At 44.5% G+C, this 15787-nt stretch overlaps 1 protein-coding gene across 2 annotated transcripts in view; it reads left to right on the top strand.

Annotated features, from left to right (window-relative positions):
• dld (deltaD) overlaps positions 1-14611 on the top strand; it is a 76901-nt gene extending 62290 nt beyond the window's left edge. For both annotated transcript variants that reach the window (XM_073065940.1, XM_073065939.1), the window contains 4 exons: positions 1152-1341; positions 7221-7358; positions 7443-7532; positions 14365-14611. In XM_073065940.1, the coding sequence (XP_072922041.1) occupies positions 1152-1341; positions 7221-7358; positions 7443-7532; positions 14365-14430 (484 nt within the window). In that variant the 3' untranslated portion in view covers positions 14431-14611. The remainder of the gene's footprint in view (positions 1-1151; positions 1342-7220; positions 7359-7442; positions 7533-14364) is intronic.
• The last annotated feature ends 1176 nt before the right edge of the window (positions 14612-15787 follow it).

Raw genomic sequence — 15787 nt, 5'->3', positions numbered from 1 at the left:
CAACTCCACTATCTGCCCTGACACTTTGGTTCCCATCCCCCTGCAACTCCAGTTTAGACCCCCAAGCAGCATTAGCAAATCTCCCCTGCAAGGATCTTAGTCCTCTTCTAATTCAATTGCATACCATCCCTGTTGTACAGATTTTATCTTCCTTGGAAGAGAGCTCAATGAACCAAAAATCTGAAGACCTCCCTCCTGCACCATCTCCTTAGCCACATGTTATCTTACTATTTCTAGCCTCACTAACACATGGCAATGGGTACCAGTCCTGAGGTCACAGCCCTGAGGTTCTGTCCTTTAACTTAGCATCTAACTTTCTGAACTCACTTTACAGAGCCACACACGACCTCTATTTGCTGACCCATCACCTTGAGAATGCTTATGGACTTTATCTGTGATGTTTCTGACCCTGTTACCTGGGAGGCAACATACCATCCAGGAAATTTATTCTTGTCCACAGAATCTTCTGCCTGTTTCCTTCACCACTGCATTCTTCTCTCCCCCTCCCCTTTCCTTTCCAAGCCATCAAGCCAGAATCAGTCCCAGAGACATGGTTGCTGCAGCTTTCTCCTGGTAGGATGTTCCCCCAACCCCCCGCCCCCTAATGGTAGCCATAACAAAACTTGTTATTTGGCTACAGGGGTACTTGGAACTACCTGCCTATTCCCTTTCCCTATCTGCTACCTCCTGCAAATTATAAATAATTACCTCTCTGTAGCTCGTATCTGTTACCTTCTCATTCTCCCAAATGATCCAAAGTTTATCCAGCTCCAGTTTCCTAACACAGTTTGTAAGAAGTTGCAGCTAGATGCACTTCATCGAGGATACTGGGGGGTCTCCTTGTCTTCCCATTAGGGAAGCATTAGGGCTGGCGATACAGGCCAGGTCTCTGCTTGTGAACTGTTCCAGCGAGGTCTGGAGCTGAATTGCTTTGTGGGGTTATAGATCATTGGTGACTGAAAGTGAAACATGCCAGCTCATTAGCAACAAGGTCTGTATCATCTTTACTTTTGTATCCCATGTCCTTTGATTGGAAATGTGAATGGTGTTGGCAAAAATCAAGGCATAGTAGTGTGCTCACTAGTCTGAACCACACAGATTTCAATGTGTAAACCTGAACCCTGATGAGAGTTGCTTCTTCCTTTGCACAGCATTTTTGCCATTGGAGATGTGATTCCTGGCCCCATGTTGGCCCACAAGGCTGAAGATGAGGGGATCATCTGTGCGGAGGGCATGGCTGGAGGAGCTGTTCACATTGACTATAACTGTGTCCCTTCTGTTGTTTACACTCACCCGGAAGTCGCTTGGGTGGGAAAATCTGAAGAGCAGCTGAAGGAGGAGGTAACGACTGTGATTCCAAATCCCTGAGCTCTACAAAGTTAATTTTTTAATGATATAATTTAGTTATGTTTTAAAATACTTAATATCTTAAATCTATTTGAACTACTCTGAAATGCCTCTGATTATCAGATATATTTAGACAGTTGTAAAAACCTTTGATGAGGATGTTGTGATGGAACAGGCCAAGCATCTGTTTACATAGTGTGTGTTTCCCTGCCTTGTTGCACCCTGAAGTGCATTAATCCACTTCTTTGCATTGTTGCACTCTATATAAATGTCAGGCTCTCTCTTGAAATGTTCCAACATGTACCCAATTATCGTATGGCTGTACATTTCCTTGTTGTACTCTCCGTGCCGATTGAAATCATTGCTATACACCACCAAAGGAACAAGTACACAGCTCTGTGGAGCCCCACAGGGATTGCTGCTAGCTGTCCCGATACCTGCAGATCCCATAACCCTCTCGAAGCTGTGGCCTATATCCATGCTGTTTCTGTAATCTTGACTTCTTGACCCTTCCTAGCAGATGATCTCCATGAAGTTGACTATCAGAAGCTTGGTTACAGGCACTGTTAAATGCTTCCTAAAATTAATCCTCCATTTCTGTAAGGTATGGTAAGGGGGAGTAGCCCAAGAAATTATGATGTTTGGTTTTGACTGCCTGCTGTCTGGTCAGCATGTTGTTGACCAGAGAACGCTTCTGGGAGTAGTCCCCAATTCACAAGCCCCTCCACTAGAATCTCACTGGTGATAGGCCACGATGGCAAGCCCAGAAAGCTCAGAGTTAATCTATTATCAAAGTACATATGTGTCACCATATACTACCTTGAGAGTCATTTTCTTGCAGCATTTGCAGTAAATACAACGAAACACCCAAGAATAATGAAAAACCACACAAACACAATCAATGTGCAAAAGACAAGATGTGCAAATACATAAAGAAAAGGAAAATAATAACGATAGATAAATAAGTAATAAATAATATTGAAAACTTAGGTTGTTGAGTCCTTGAAAGTGAGTCCATAGGTTGTGGAATTGGTTCAGTGTTGGGGTGAGTGAAGTTTCCACCTTGGTTCACGATCTTGGTGGATGAGGGATAAGAGTCATTCCTGAACCTGGTGGTGTGGAACTTGAGACTCCTGTACCTCCTTCCTGATGGCAGCAGTAAGAAGAGAACATGGCCTGGATGGTGGGAGTCCTTGGTGATGGATGCTGCTCTCCTGTGTTACGTAACCTCGTAACCAGGTAACTTACCAGCAAAGATAGCGGGATCAGCTGAGTCGGATGCTACTATTTTCAAACGTTTTATTCAAAAAGGGGCACAAGCGTATGGTTAATACAAAACATTCAGATCATATACATCGTCAAAACTCGATCTAAAACACCGGTGTAATAATAATCAATCAGAAATAAGCTCTATAGTTGTCTAGGGGATAATACTGAGTCCAATTGAAATATAAAGAGTCACTCAGAAGTTTGCAGGCTTTTCCCTTTTGGGAACCGCTGGGGTTTCACGTTGTGGAGAGAGAGAGATGGTTGAGAAAGGATAAACACTTGCCCGTTGTCTTTACAGAGCAAATCCTTGGAATCAGGGGAGCAGGCTTCCCCGTTGTTATTTAAAAGCGGTCTTCCGATGGTTCCAGCCACAGATTCAAAATTTGGAATCTAACGCACGTGGCTTCCTTCAAAATGGCTTCCCGCTCCCACGGGAATCGGTATCGTGCTTCCTTGGTGCGTCTGAGGGTTGTCCCCGCCTCAGACCCTCCTTTATACTTCTTCACGGGATCGCAGGTGTCAGTCAGGTTGCAGGTGATGCGATCTCTCTCTCAACCAGCCCACTTTGCCCGAGGGCTTTTCACGTGGTCTTCATGAGACAATAGTCAATATCGCCTTTATTCTGCTTCTCGGGAGAACGTGGCCTTCCGCACGTCTCTCTCTCTCTCTCCCATTTCCTGTGTCTATTCAGCACGTCTCTCCCCCTCTTGGGTCAGTTGACCCCCCTCTTGACTAGGGCTCTTGCGATTCTCACAAAGGAGGGGGCCGAGGGCATAACACCTGCAACGGTGTAGGGGAATTTGCTTTACCTGTGATGATTTAGAGAAACAGCGGTTACAAGCCCTTCCAGCCCAGTGACCAATGAACGCACTAACCCGTGTGCATTTGGAATGTGGGAGGAATCTCACATGGTCATAGAGTTGCTGTAGTATGTTACGCTAACCGCTACGCTACTTGATGCCTTGGGGTGGATTGATGGACTGGGCTACATCCACTCAGTTCTGTAGGCTTTTCCTTTCAAGGGCATGATACAACCAGTCAGTAGACTCTGCACCATGCATCTATAGAAGTTTGTCCAAGTTTTAGACAACATGCCAAAATTTTTCTAACATCTAAGAAAGGAGAGGCTGTGCCGTGCTTTCGTTTTGGTAATGGCACTTCCATGTTGGACCTTTGAAAAGAGAACGTAGTAAGGAATTGAAGTTACTGACCCTCTCCTCTTCTGATCCCCTAATGAAGACTGGCTCATGGGCCTCTGGTTTCTCCTTCGTCCCAGAAGCAGAGAATGGCTTCCATGATTTGACACTAAGATCACTGAGTTGTACAGCCCTTTGGCCCTTTAGGTCTATGATAACCACAGGGTTCTTATTTATACTAATCCCATTTACCAGCTCCTAGGTTATGTACCTTGGCAGTTTAGCAACCCCTTCAGACAGTAATCAACATTCCAACCACCCTCTGAGTGATCTAGGTTCCTTCTAACCCTCATTCTCCTCTCCTTAAACCTCTGCTTCTGCCTCTGTAATGGCAATTTCTCACTATTTGTGCCTGTTGTCAGTATTCTGTATGCCTCTATCAGGTGTCCACCTCCCGTTTCCTCCACTTCAAGGGAAATGAAGCAAACCCACCCACCCTCTGTTTGTGTGAAATGCTCCATTTCGTCACTGGGGAATCTCCTCTGCACTCTCACCAGGAGGTTGTTAGTACATGTGACAGACAGTAGGCAGTATTGTCCAGCACCTCATATTTGACTGTGCTTTGCCTCAGACTTTGGCTGTATCGATGCATGTAATTGACATTATCTACCTAAACAGGTTAATAACAATGTTTTGTGAGCCCTGAAGAACTGGAAAGGGCTGGCATGGGAGGAGCGAACAAAAGGTAATAGTGGGAGAGTACCTGTGTAGAGCTTCACAGGGATTGCTCGTAGCTTTCTGATGCCCATTGACCCCATAAACCCCTCTGTACTTCTCAAAGTAGTTTGTAGACTGCTACGTGTCAGCTCTGACAACGTGGTTTTCATCTTGATCTCCCCTTCCATAATTTGGAAGGGATGGGAAGGGATATAGAAGTAAAAAGTTTGATTGGTCTTAGAGCAGGTTATAAAGGTCAGCACAACGTCATGTGAAGGGGTTAGGGCCTGTACTGTGCTGTGGTCTAAGTTCTCTGAAGGTCTCTGGAAGAAAATGGTGATGGCTTTGCCTCATTGTTTGGGTGGTGCAGGTCTTATGTGCCATCCATAAAACATAGGAGCAGAATTAGCCCATTTGGTCTATTGAGTCTGCTCCACCATTCAATCATGGCTGATCCTTTTTTCCTCTCCTCAACCCCATTCCCTTGGCCTTCTCCCTGTACCCTGGCTCCCTGTGGTAACAAATTTCACAAATTCAACACCCTCTGGCCAAAGAAGCTAATCCACGTCTGTTTTAGATGAACGCTGCTGTATCCTGAGGCTGTGCCCTCTAGTCCCAGACTGCCCCACCTTTCCACATCCTTTCCTTGTCTACTCTGTCCATGCCTTTTAACATACAAAAGGTTTCAATGAGATCGCTCCCCCCCCCCATCTAAATTCCAGCGAGTACGGTCCCGGAGCCATCAAACTTTTCTCATATGATAACCCTTTCATTCCCGGAATCATCCTTATTAACCTCCTCTCAACTATATCCAATGTCAGCACATCTTTTCTAAGACGAGGGGCCAAAACTGTTCACAGTACTCAAGGTGACGCCTCACCAGTGCCTTATAAAGCCTCAGCATCACATCCCTGCCCTTGTTTTCCAGACCTCTTGAAATGAATGCTAACATGGCATTTGCCTTCCTCACCACTGACTCAACCTGCAAGTTAACCTTTAGGGTATTCTGTACAAGGACTTCCAAGTCCCTTTGCATCTCAGATTTTTGGATTTTCTCCCCGTTTAGAAAATAGTTTGCACATTTATTTCTACTACCAAAGTACATGGCCGTGTATTTTCTATTATTATATTTCATTTGCCACTTTCTTGCCCATTCTCCTAATCTGTCTCTAAGTCCTTCAGCATTCTACTTGTTTCGTCAACACTATCTGCCCCTCCACCAATCTTCATATCATCTGCAAACTTGGCAATAAAACCATCTATTCCATCATCTAAATCATTTATATACAGCATAAAAAGAAGTGGTCCTAACACCAATCCCTGCGGAACATCACCAGTGACTGGCAGCCGCAAGAAAAGGATCCTCTTATTCCCACTCGCTGCCTCCTACCAGTCAGCCAATGCTGTAACTGTGCCAGTAACTTTCCTGTAATACCATCAGCTCTTACCTTGCTAAGCAGCCTCATGTATGGCACCTTGTCAAACGCTTTCTGAAAGTCCAAATATACAACATTCACTGCATCCCCTTTATCGATCCTACATGTAATCTTCTCAAAGAATTCAAACAGGTTTGTCAGGCAAGGATTTCCCTTAAGGAAACCATGCTGACTTTGTCCTATCTTGTCCTGTGTTGCCAAGTACTCCATAACTTCATCCTTAACAATTGACTCCACCATGTTCCCAACCAGTGAAGTCAGGCTAACTGGTCTATAGTTTTCTTTTTGCTGCCTTCCTCCTTTCTTAAAGAGTGGAGTGACATTTACAATTTTCCAGTCCTCTGGCACCATGCCAGAGTCCAATGATTTTTGAAAGATCATTGCTAACGTCTCCACAATTTCTACTGCTACATCTTTCAGAACCCTAGGGTGCAGTTCATCTGGTCTGGGTGACTCGTGTATCCTTAGGTCTTTCATCATTTTGAGCACCTTCTCTCTCTCGTGTAATAGTAACTGCACTCACTTCTCTTCCTTCACACCCTTCAACATCTGACTCATTGCTAGTATCTTCCATAGTGAAGACTGATGCAAAGTACTTATTTAGTTCATCTGCCATCTCCATGCCCCAGTTATTATTTCTCCTGCCTCCTTTTCTAGTGGTCCTGTATCCATTCCCATCTCCCTTTTATTTTTTTACATACTTGAAAAAGCTTTACTATCCATTTTGATACTGTTTGCTAGCTTGCTTTCGTATTTCATCTTTTCCCTTCCAATGATTCTTTTAGTCACTCTCTGTAGGTCTTTAAAAGCTTCCTAATTTTTACTTTGTTGTTTGCCCTCTCTTGTTTTTGGGGGATGGGGGAGGAGGAGGGGGAAGAGGTGGGTAACAAATCTACTGTACAGCTTCTACCAGGAAAAATAACACCAGTGGTTTGATATGAAATGCTCGAATCTGGCAGCTTCTGAGGTGCTTCAATGAAGGGTGAGCAGCTTCCTTGCAGGGTGATGCTGGGCTTCATCCAGATGTGCGGGAGCTGAAGGACAGACGTCAGAGTAGGAATGGGTTGCAATATTAAATGTGGAACCAACCAAAGCCCCAGGATTGAGGTGTACTGCAAAGCCATCAGCAATCTGTTCGTACAGAAGCAGAAAAAAACAAAGGTTGCTTTGTACAGAGTGTCGAACCCCCTCACTCTAAATTAGTTATGAAATGATGAACTGTGTGCACATACTACAATCTTGTACAGGCTCACAGCTACAAACACAACTAAGTGTGTGAAATCTGTGTAATACATAATGCTTTCTGCTCTCACAGGGGATTCCGTACAAAATTGGGAAATTTCCTTTTGCTGCTAACAGCAGAGCAAAGACCAACAATGACACTGATGGTCTGGTGAAGATTCTAAGTCATAAGGAAACCGACAGGATGTTAGGAGCACACATCCTTGGGCCTGTGAGTATGAAAACCCTCTGTATCAAGATGATCTAACCAGCAACTTCTCTGCTCTGTAGTTACAGAAGCTTTCTTTATTCCCAGGGTGCTGGGGAAATGATCAACGAAGCAGCCCTGGCTATGGAGTATGGAGCATCGTGTGAAGATGTCGCACGAGTTTGTCATGCCCATCCAGTAAGTGCGAAAATGGTCACAGAGTTAGTCAGCACAGAAGCTGCACCTTCAGCCACTGTACATCAGACACCCAGTTAGACTTAAACAGGGAGTCTTGGAGCAACACAGCACAGATAGAGAATTATTACCCAACCAGTCCATGCTGACTTTGTTGCCCACCCTGCAACTACCCACCCCACACCCCCCAACCAGGCAATTTCCTGCAGTTAGACCATATCCCTTTAAACCGGGATTATGCCATGGAGCCTTTTCATTAACAAAGGGCTCCGTGGACTCCAGATTGGGATCCCCGGCTTTGTCTGCCCCTTCATGTACCTATCCAAGTGCTTCTTAAATTATTCTATTGTTTCCACCTCTGTAGTCTATTCTTTACACTCCCCGCCCTCTGTAGTTTATTCTATACACTCCCCACCCTCTGCAGTTTGTTCTGTCCCCTCCACACACACTGTAGTTCATTCTGTCCCCTCCACACACACTGTAGTTCGTTCTGTACACTCCCCACCCTCTGCAGTTTGTTCTGTCCCCTCCGCACCCTCTACCGTCCATTCCATACACTCCCCACCCTCTGTAGTTTATTCTATACACTCCCTGCCCTCTGCAGTTTGTTCTGTCCCCTCCGCACCCTCTACCGTCCATTCCATACACTCCCCACCCTCTGCAGTTTCTTCTGTACACTCCCCACCCTCTGCAGTCTGTTCTGTATACTCCCACCCTCTGCAGTCTGTTCTGTATACTCCCACCCTCTGCAGTCTGTTCTATACACTCCCCACCCTCTGCAGTTCGTTCTACACACTCCCCACCCTCTACAGTCTGTTCTATGCACTCCCCACCCTAATAGTCCGTTCTATACACTCCCCACCCTTTGCAGTCTATTCTATACACTCCCTTCCCTCTGCAGTCTGTTCTATACACTCCCCACCCTCTGCAGTCTGTTCTATACACTCCCCACCCTCTGCAGTCTGTTCTATACTCTCCCCACCCGCTGCAGTCTGTTTTATGCACTCCCCACCCTCTGCAGTCTGTTCTATATACTCCCCACCCTCTACAGTTTATTCTATACACTCCCTTCCCTCTGCAATTTATTCTATACACTCCCCACCCTCTGCAGATTGTCTATACACCACCCACCCTCTGCAGTCTGTTCTATACCCTCCCCACCCTCTGCAATTTATTCTATACACTCCCCACCCTCTGCAGTCTGTTCTATACACTCTCCACCCTCTGCAGATTGTCTATACACTCCCCACCCTCTGCAGTTTATTCTATACACTCCCCACCCTCTGCAGTCTGTTCTATACACTCCCCACCCTCTGCAGATTGTCTATACACTCCCCACCCTCTGCAGTCAGTTCTATACTCTCCCCACCCGCTGCAGTCTGTTTTATGCACTCCCCACCCTCTGCAGTCTGTTCTATATACTCCCCACCCTCTACAGATTGTCTATACACCACCCACCCTCTGCAGTCTGTTCTATACCCTCCTCACCCGCTGCAGTCTGTTTTATGCACTCCCCACCCTCTGCAGTCTGTTCTATACACTCCCCACCCTCTGCAATTTATTCTATACACTCCCCACCCTCTGCAGTTTATTCTATACACTCCCCACTCTCTGCAGTCTGTTCTATACACTCTCCACCCTCTGCAGTCTGTTCTATTCACTCCCCACCCTCTGCAGTTTATTCTATACACTCCCCACCCTCTGCAGTCTGTTCTATACACTCTCCACCCTCTGCAGTCTGTTCTATACACTCCCCACCCTCTGTAGTTTACTCTATACACTCCCCGCCCTCTGCAGTTTGTTCTGTCCCCTCCGCACCCTCTACCGTCCATTCCATACACTCCCCACCCTCTGCAGTTTCTTCTATACACTCCCCACCCTCTGCAGTCTGTTCTATACACTCCCCACCCTCTGCAGATTGTCTATACACTCCCCACCCTCTGCAGTTTATTCTATACACTCCCCACCCTCTGCAGTCTGTTCTATACACTCCCCACCCTCTGCAGATTGTCTATACACTCCCCACCCTCTGCAGTCAGTTCTATACTCTCCCCACCCGCTGCAGTCTGTTCTATACACTCTCCACCCTCACAGTCTGTTCTGTACACTCCCCACCCTCTGCAGATTGTTCAATACACTCCCCATCCTCTGCAGTCTGTTCTATACAATCCCATCCTCTGCAATCTGTTCTACACACTCCCCACCCTCTGCCGCCTGTTTATACACTCCCCACCCTCTGCAGTCTGTTCTACGCACTCCCCACTCTCTGCAGTCTGTTGTATACACTGCCCACCCTCGCAGTTCATTCTGTATACACACCACTCTCTGAAGTTTGTTCTATATGTACATCACCCTCTGCGTGAACAAGTTGTCCCTCAAGTCCCATTTAAATCCCTTCAATCTCTGCCTGAACCTTTGTCCCCAGTTTTGGGCTCCTTAGCCTGTGGAAAAGACAGATCATTTTAAGATCTCATCATTTTAATCAGGTGGCTCCTCCTCCTCCTGTGCTGCATGTCTGAAAGGCCTAGTTTGGCCAGTCTCTCCCTAAACTAATGTAATAATCCCATTCTATTCTCCCCATCAACTCCTCTGCCCGCCCCCCCCCCCCCCCAATTCTATCACTCTCCTAAACACAGTGGCCAAGTAGCCTAACAACTGCATGTCTTTGGGATGTGGGACAAAACCAGAGCCCCCAGAGAAAACTCACAGCGCTAAAGGGAAAACATGCAAATTCCACACAGGCATCACCTGAAGTCAGAGGGTTGCGGTACTGTGCCACCCAGATTTGCAGAGCAAGCTCATTGAGTCCATGGTTTGACATTCAAAGTATATTTATTATCAGTGTATACAACCTTGAGATTCACCTTATTGAACACAGCCACAAAAACATCAAAATACATACATTAAAAAAACCCACCCAACAAAAGCTGTCAAACACCCAATGTGCCAAAAAGGACGAAATTGTGCAAACAATTCAAAAAGTAAACAAATAGCACACAGAACACAGAGAACCCAAAGCTGAATCCATAGCCACGAAGCCAGTTCATTGCTGAGGCGAGTCAGGCTGGTCCAAGAGATCAATGCCTGCCAGTCACAGCCACGGAGTCAGTTCACCGTTGAAGTGAGTAAACCTCGTGGAAGAGTGAGCTGAAGACTGGTTCGTCCTTTTGCTTTGCCTTGATCAAATTATCAAATTATCAAATCAACTGATCAAATTACACAAATTTTTTTTTTAAAAAGTAACAAAAACACATTGAGCATGAACTGCAGAGTCACCAAAAGTGAGTCCACAGCTCTTTCAGCACTGAGTCGAGTGAAGCTGGTCCAGGAGCCCGATGGCTGCAGAACAACAACTACTCCCGAAGCTGGTGTCGTACCCAAGACTCTCCTACACCTCACGCCCTACAGAAGGGAGGGAGACCTGTCAAATGCAGGCAAACAGCGTTGAACGTCTGTTCACTTTCTACACTTGTCCTCACCGATTTTTACCTTGCTCGATGCTTTACTTTAAAGCAGAGGTGGGGTAATCCCACTCTTTGATTCCAGCTGATGTATGAAATTAGTTAATGAATCAACTTCACAAACAAGAAATCCAGGGTACTGCAACTTTTACTCACCTTGTGTGTATGTTTATTAGGGTACCAAGGAGTTTAATGAAGGCAGTGTAGTTGCTGTCTAGATAGAGGCATTTGACAAGGTGCCATGTGGCAGTTGTATAGAGGATTAATGCATGTGGGATCCAGGGAGATCTGGCTTATTGGACTCAGACTTGGCTTGGTGATAGGAGGTAGACGGTAGTGAGGAGAGATATTTTACAGTTTAGAAGTCTGTGACCGTTGGGATCACTTTTTGTGCTATGTTAATGACTTGGATGTGAACCCAGCATGGTCAGTATTGGAAGGCTATCTAAAGCTACAGCAGCATATAGATCAGGAGGTAAATAGGTCAGAGCATTGGCAGATGGAATTTAATCCAAATTGTATGAGATGATGTATTCTGGAGACTCAAAAAGGGATAATAAGTGAATGATAGGGCAAAAAAGAGAGACCTTAGTATCCAAGTCCACTGATTCCTGATACTGGCAGTGACGGTTGGTGGGCTGGTAAAGAGGGCATATGGTGTGTTTGGCTTCACAGACTGAGGCATAGAATATATATTGCCCTGAAAAAGTGTTCATCCCCCTCAACTATTTTCACATTGTACTGCCTCATTTTCTACATTTAAAATATATTGAAGTAGGATTTTTGAGCTTATCTACAAAACATGGTGCATCATGTCAAATCAAAAGAAAAATTCCAAAACCTGTCAACAATTTACCTAAAATTAAAAATCAGAATAGTGAGGCTGAAGAAGTATTCATCCCCTTCGTAATTACTATGCTAACTTCCCTCAGGTACAATATACTGTGTTATCTTACCAACTCATCTCATTTGTTGATGTAGAAAATTGGAAGATCTCCTGTTTTCAATGAATTCATAAGGATAAATACCCTGGAAAAAAATATGAAACTGCAGCCACACTTCTCAGGTCACGCCATCCCTCTAAAGTTAGTTGCTGGAGAAGAATGGCACTTGTAAGAGAGGCTATTGTGATGCCAACAGTCACTCTGAGTGAGCTCCAGATGTCAGTGGCTGCAACTGGAGATGAAGTCATGGCTCTACAATCTCTAAGGCCTAAAAATTGTCCTTGCCCATAAAGATTTTGCAAAGCATCAGTTAGAAGATACTGTAAAGATGTAGAAGGTCTTGTGGTCAAATGTGACTAAAGTGAAACATTTTGGCCTCAACTCTAAGCGGTACATGTGGTGTAACTCTAATGCAGCACATCAGTCAGGTAACACTATCCTTACTGTGAAGCAGCAACATGCTATGGGTTGCTTTTCAGCAGCACGACTAGCAATCTGGTCAGGATTGGTGGGAAGGTGATTGCTGCTAAATGAATAAAATCCTGAATAAAACCCTGTTAGCCTCTGCCAGAAAGCTTAAATGGGTGGAAATTTGTATTTACAACTGCTGATATTTCAGTTTTTGAATTTTTAGTTTTTCATGCTTCACGTTTTTCCATTTTATGGGACTCTACTGTGGGGGAAAAAAGCATGTGATTCATAAATTAAAATCAAAGTCGCTGGTTGTAATATTAATTTATGTGAACAAAGGGCTGGAGGCCGAATACTTTTACAAGGCACTGTAAGAGTTAGAATGTTTTATTTTGCAACTTTCATAATGTAACAAACATTTTGTAGTGTATGGTTGTAGTCACCACCCAAAGGATGTGCTTTCAGTGGAGAGGGTGCAAAAGAAATTTACCAGGATATTAGCTGGGGAGGGATTGGGTAAGCAGATCTGGTTTAGTGTGAATGAAAGGAGGCTGAAGGGTAACCTGATATAGGTATGTAAAAGTATTGAGTGTAGATGGTGGTTATTATTGCCACATGTATAAGGTAGAGTGAAAAACAGTTTTGCATGCCACTCATACAAACCATTTAATCACATCAGTACAATGAGGTAGTACAAGGGAAGAGGAATAACAATAAAATATTACAGGCACCGAGAGCTCAGGCAAACAAGGTAGAATGTCATAGTGAAGCCACGAGTCCTTATTGAACCAGAAGAATGTTCGATAGTCTTATAACAGCAGCACAAAATTTGTCCTTGAGCCTTGGTGATATGTGCTTTCAGGCTTTCGTATCTTCTGCCCAGAGGGAGAGGGGAAAAGAGAATATTCCAGGTGGGGGGGGGGGTTTGATTATGTTGACTGCTTTACTGAAACAGCGAGAAGTGTAGAACAGAGTCTATGGAGGGGAAGCTGGTTTTTATGCTGTGCTGAGTTACAGTATGTCCACAGCATACTGTAAATCAATTCCCAGACCAAACTGCGATGGATCAAAGTAGGATGCTTCAATAAGAGTTGGTTATGGTCAAAGGAGACATGCCTCCTGAGGAAGTAGAGGCATCAGTGAGCTTATTTGGTCAGGGCATCTATGTGGTTGGACACCTCATAGTAGGACATCAAAAACAGAGGCATAGGCTTAATGTGCGAGGAATGAGTTGTAAGAAGGATCTTAGGGTTAATTTTCTTTTACACAATGATTGATGTTGCAGCACAATGTCAGAGGAGGTGGTGGAATCAGATACAATCATGACATTTATGAGACGATTTAAATAGGTGAGGCATAGAAGTATAAGGTCTTGATGTAATGGGGTTAGTGTAGACAGGCAAAAAGGTTGGCGTAGTCGTGGACTGAAGGACCCGTTTTCATGCTGCATGACTGACTTGTGCTGACATCGAAACTCACTTCTAACAGCCAAATAACACCAGCACCATTTAACCTATTGCCATGAAGATGAATTTGACCAATCATTTACCTTTGTACCCTTCATGATCTAAACTGAGAACAGCCTGCTCAGTTTTCCAAAGTGTGTTAAGAGTGCTAGAAAAAGAGCCCTGACACAGGTCCTCTGGCCCACTGTAAATCAAATAACCACTTACCCACATCCTGCATTAATCCCGCCTTCAGGGGTCTGGGCCAAGGTGGCCAGCAGCCATTTACAAATGTCACCCATTTGTATATTTGCCATTTTAATGGCACAATAGTTTTTTATCAATTCCACAAAAAAAATCCCAGTTTGAACTGTGTTACTTTAACTAAAATCACTCTCAGTTTTAGGTCTGTCATCCACATTTTCCCATTTTTCTTACACTGAAATCTCTCTGTTCTTTCCCTTGCCCAGCCCAGCCCAGCCCACCACCATGCAAGCTCTTACTTCAATCCCAACTTCCTGACTGAGTGACTGAGCTGCAATATTCAACTCATGGCTTTTATTTTCTCTTGCAGACCGTCTCAGAAGCTTTCAGGGAAGCAAACTTAGCAGCGTCGTTTGGGAAAGCCATTAACTTCTGAACAGCTCCGTGACTTGTATATAAACTAATGTGGTGGTTGGACTGTCATGAGATTGACAATATGATAAAGAATGGAGTTAACTGTTGTCTGAAGAATTTTACAGATCTGTCGAAAGCTGAATTGTAATAAATTTTGTTGCTCGTATTTTAACAGAAATAAAACGGAGGGAATGATATACAGATTTCAGTTTTAATAATTGCAGCAGTTTCTTTTCCATGTGTTCAGTAACCAGCAAAGGTGAGTGGGAGAGTGGGAACTTGTTATCGTAACCTCACAGCAGCCCATGTATGTTCATAAGACCACTGATACAGGAGCAGAATCAGGTCATTTGGCCCATCGAGTACTCCGCCATTTCATCATGGCTGATCCATTTCCCTCTCAGCCCTAATCTCCTGCCTTTTTCCTGTAACTCTTCATGCCCTATCAATCTCTGTCTTAAATATACCCAATGACTTTGCCTCCACAGCCACCTGTGGCAATGAATTCCACAGATTTAGTACTCTCTGGAGAAAGAAATTTCTGATCTCCTCTATTCTGAGGCTGTGTCCCCCACCATAGGAAACACCCTCTCCACATCCACGCTATCACAGCCTTTCAACATTAAATAAGATTCCCCCCACATTCTTCTGAATTGCAGTGAGTACAGCCCCAGAGCTATCAAATGATTGTCATATCTGGGAATCACTTTCATGTACCTCTCCAGTGTCAGCACATTCTTTCTTAGATAAGGGGCCAAAACTGCTCACAGTACTCCAAGTGAGGCCTTATCAGTACCTCAACATTACATCCATGCTTTTTTATTCTTGTCCTCATAAATGAATGAACATTGCATTTGTCTTCCTCACCGCTAACTCTAACTGCAAACTAACCTTTAGGGAATCCTGCACGAGGACTCCCAAGTCCCCTGTGCGACTCAGATTTTTGAATTTTCTCCCCATTTATTTCTCCTACTAAAGTGCATGACCATACACTTCCCCAACTGTATTCCATCAGCCACTTCTTTGCCTAATATGTCTTGTCCTTCTGCAACCTCTCTGCTTCCTTAACACTACCTCCACCTCTCTTCATGTTGTCTGCAAACTTGGCCACAAAGCCATCAATTCCATCATCCAAATTATTGACACATAACATAAAAAGAAGCAGTCCCAACACAAACCTTGTGGAACACCACTAGTCACTGGCATCCAACAAGACAAGGTTCCTTTTATTCCTACTCTTTGCATCCCACCAATCAGCCAGTACTAGCATCTTTCCTGTAATATCATGGGCTCTTGTTAAGCAGCCTCGTGTAGCACCTTGTCAGAAGCCTTCTGAAAATCCAAGTACACCATTCTCCTTTGTCTATCCTGCTAGTTAT

Source organism: Hemitrygon akajei, chromosome 14 (genome assembly GCF_048418815.1).
Source record: "Hemitrygon akajei chromosome 14, sHemAka1.3, whole genome shotgun sequence".
Taxonomy (NCBI): Eukaryota; Metazoa; Chordata; class Chondrichthyes; order Myliobatiformes; family Dasyatidae; genus Hemitrygon; species Hemitrygon akajei.
Note: the sequence above shows the minus strand (reverse complement) of the source record. Positions and strands in the feature narration are given on the sequence as shown.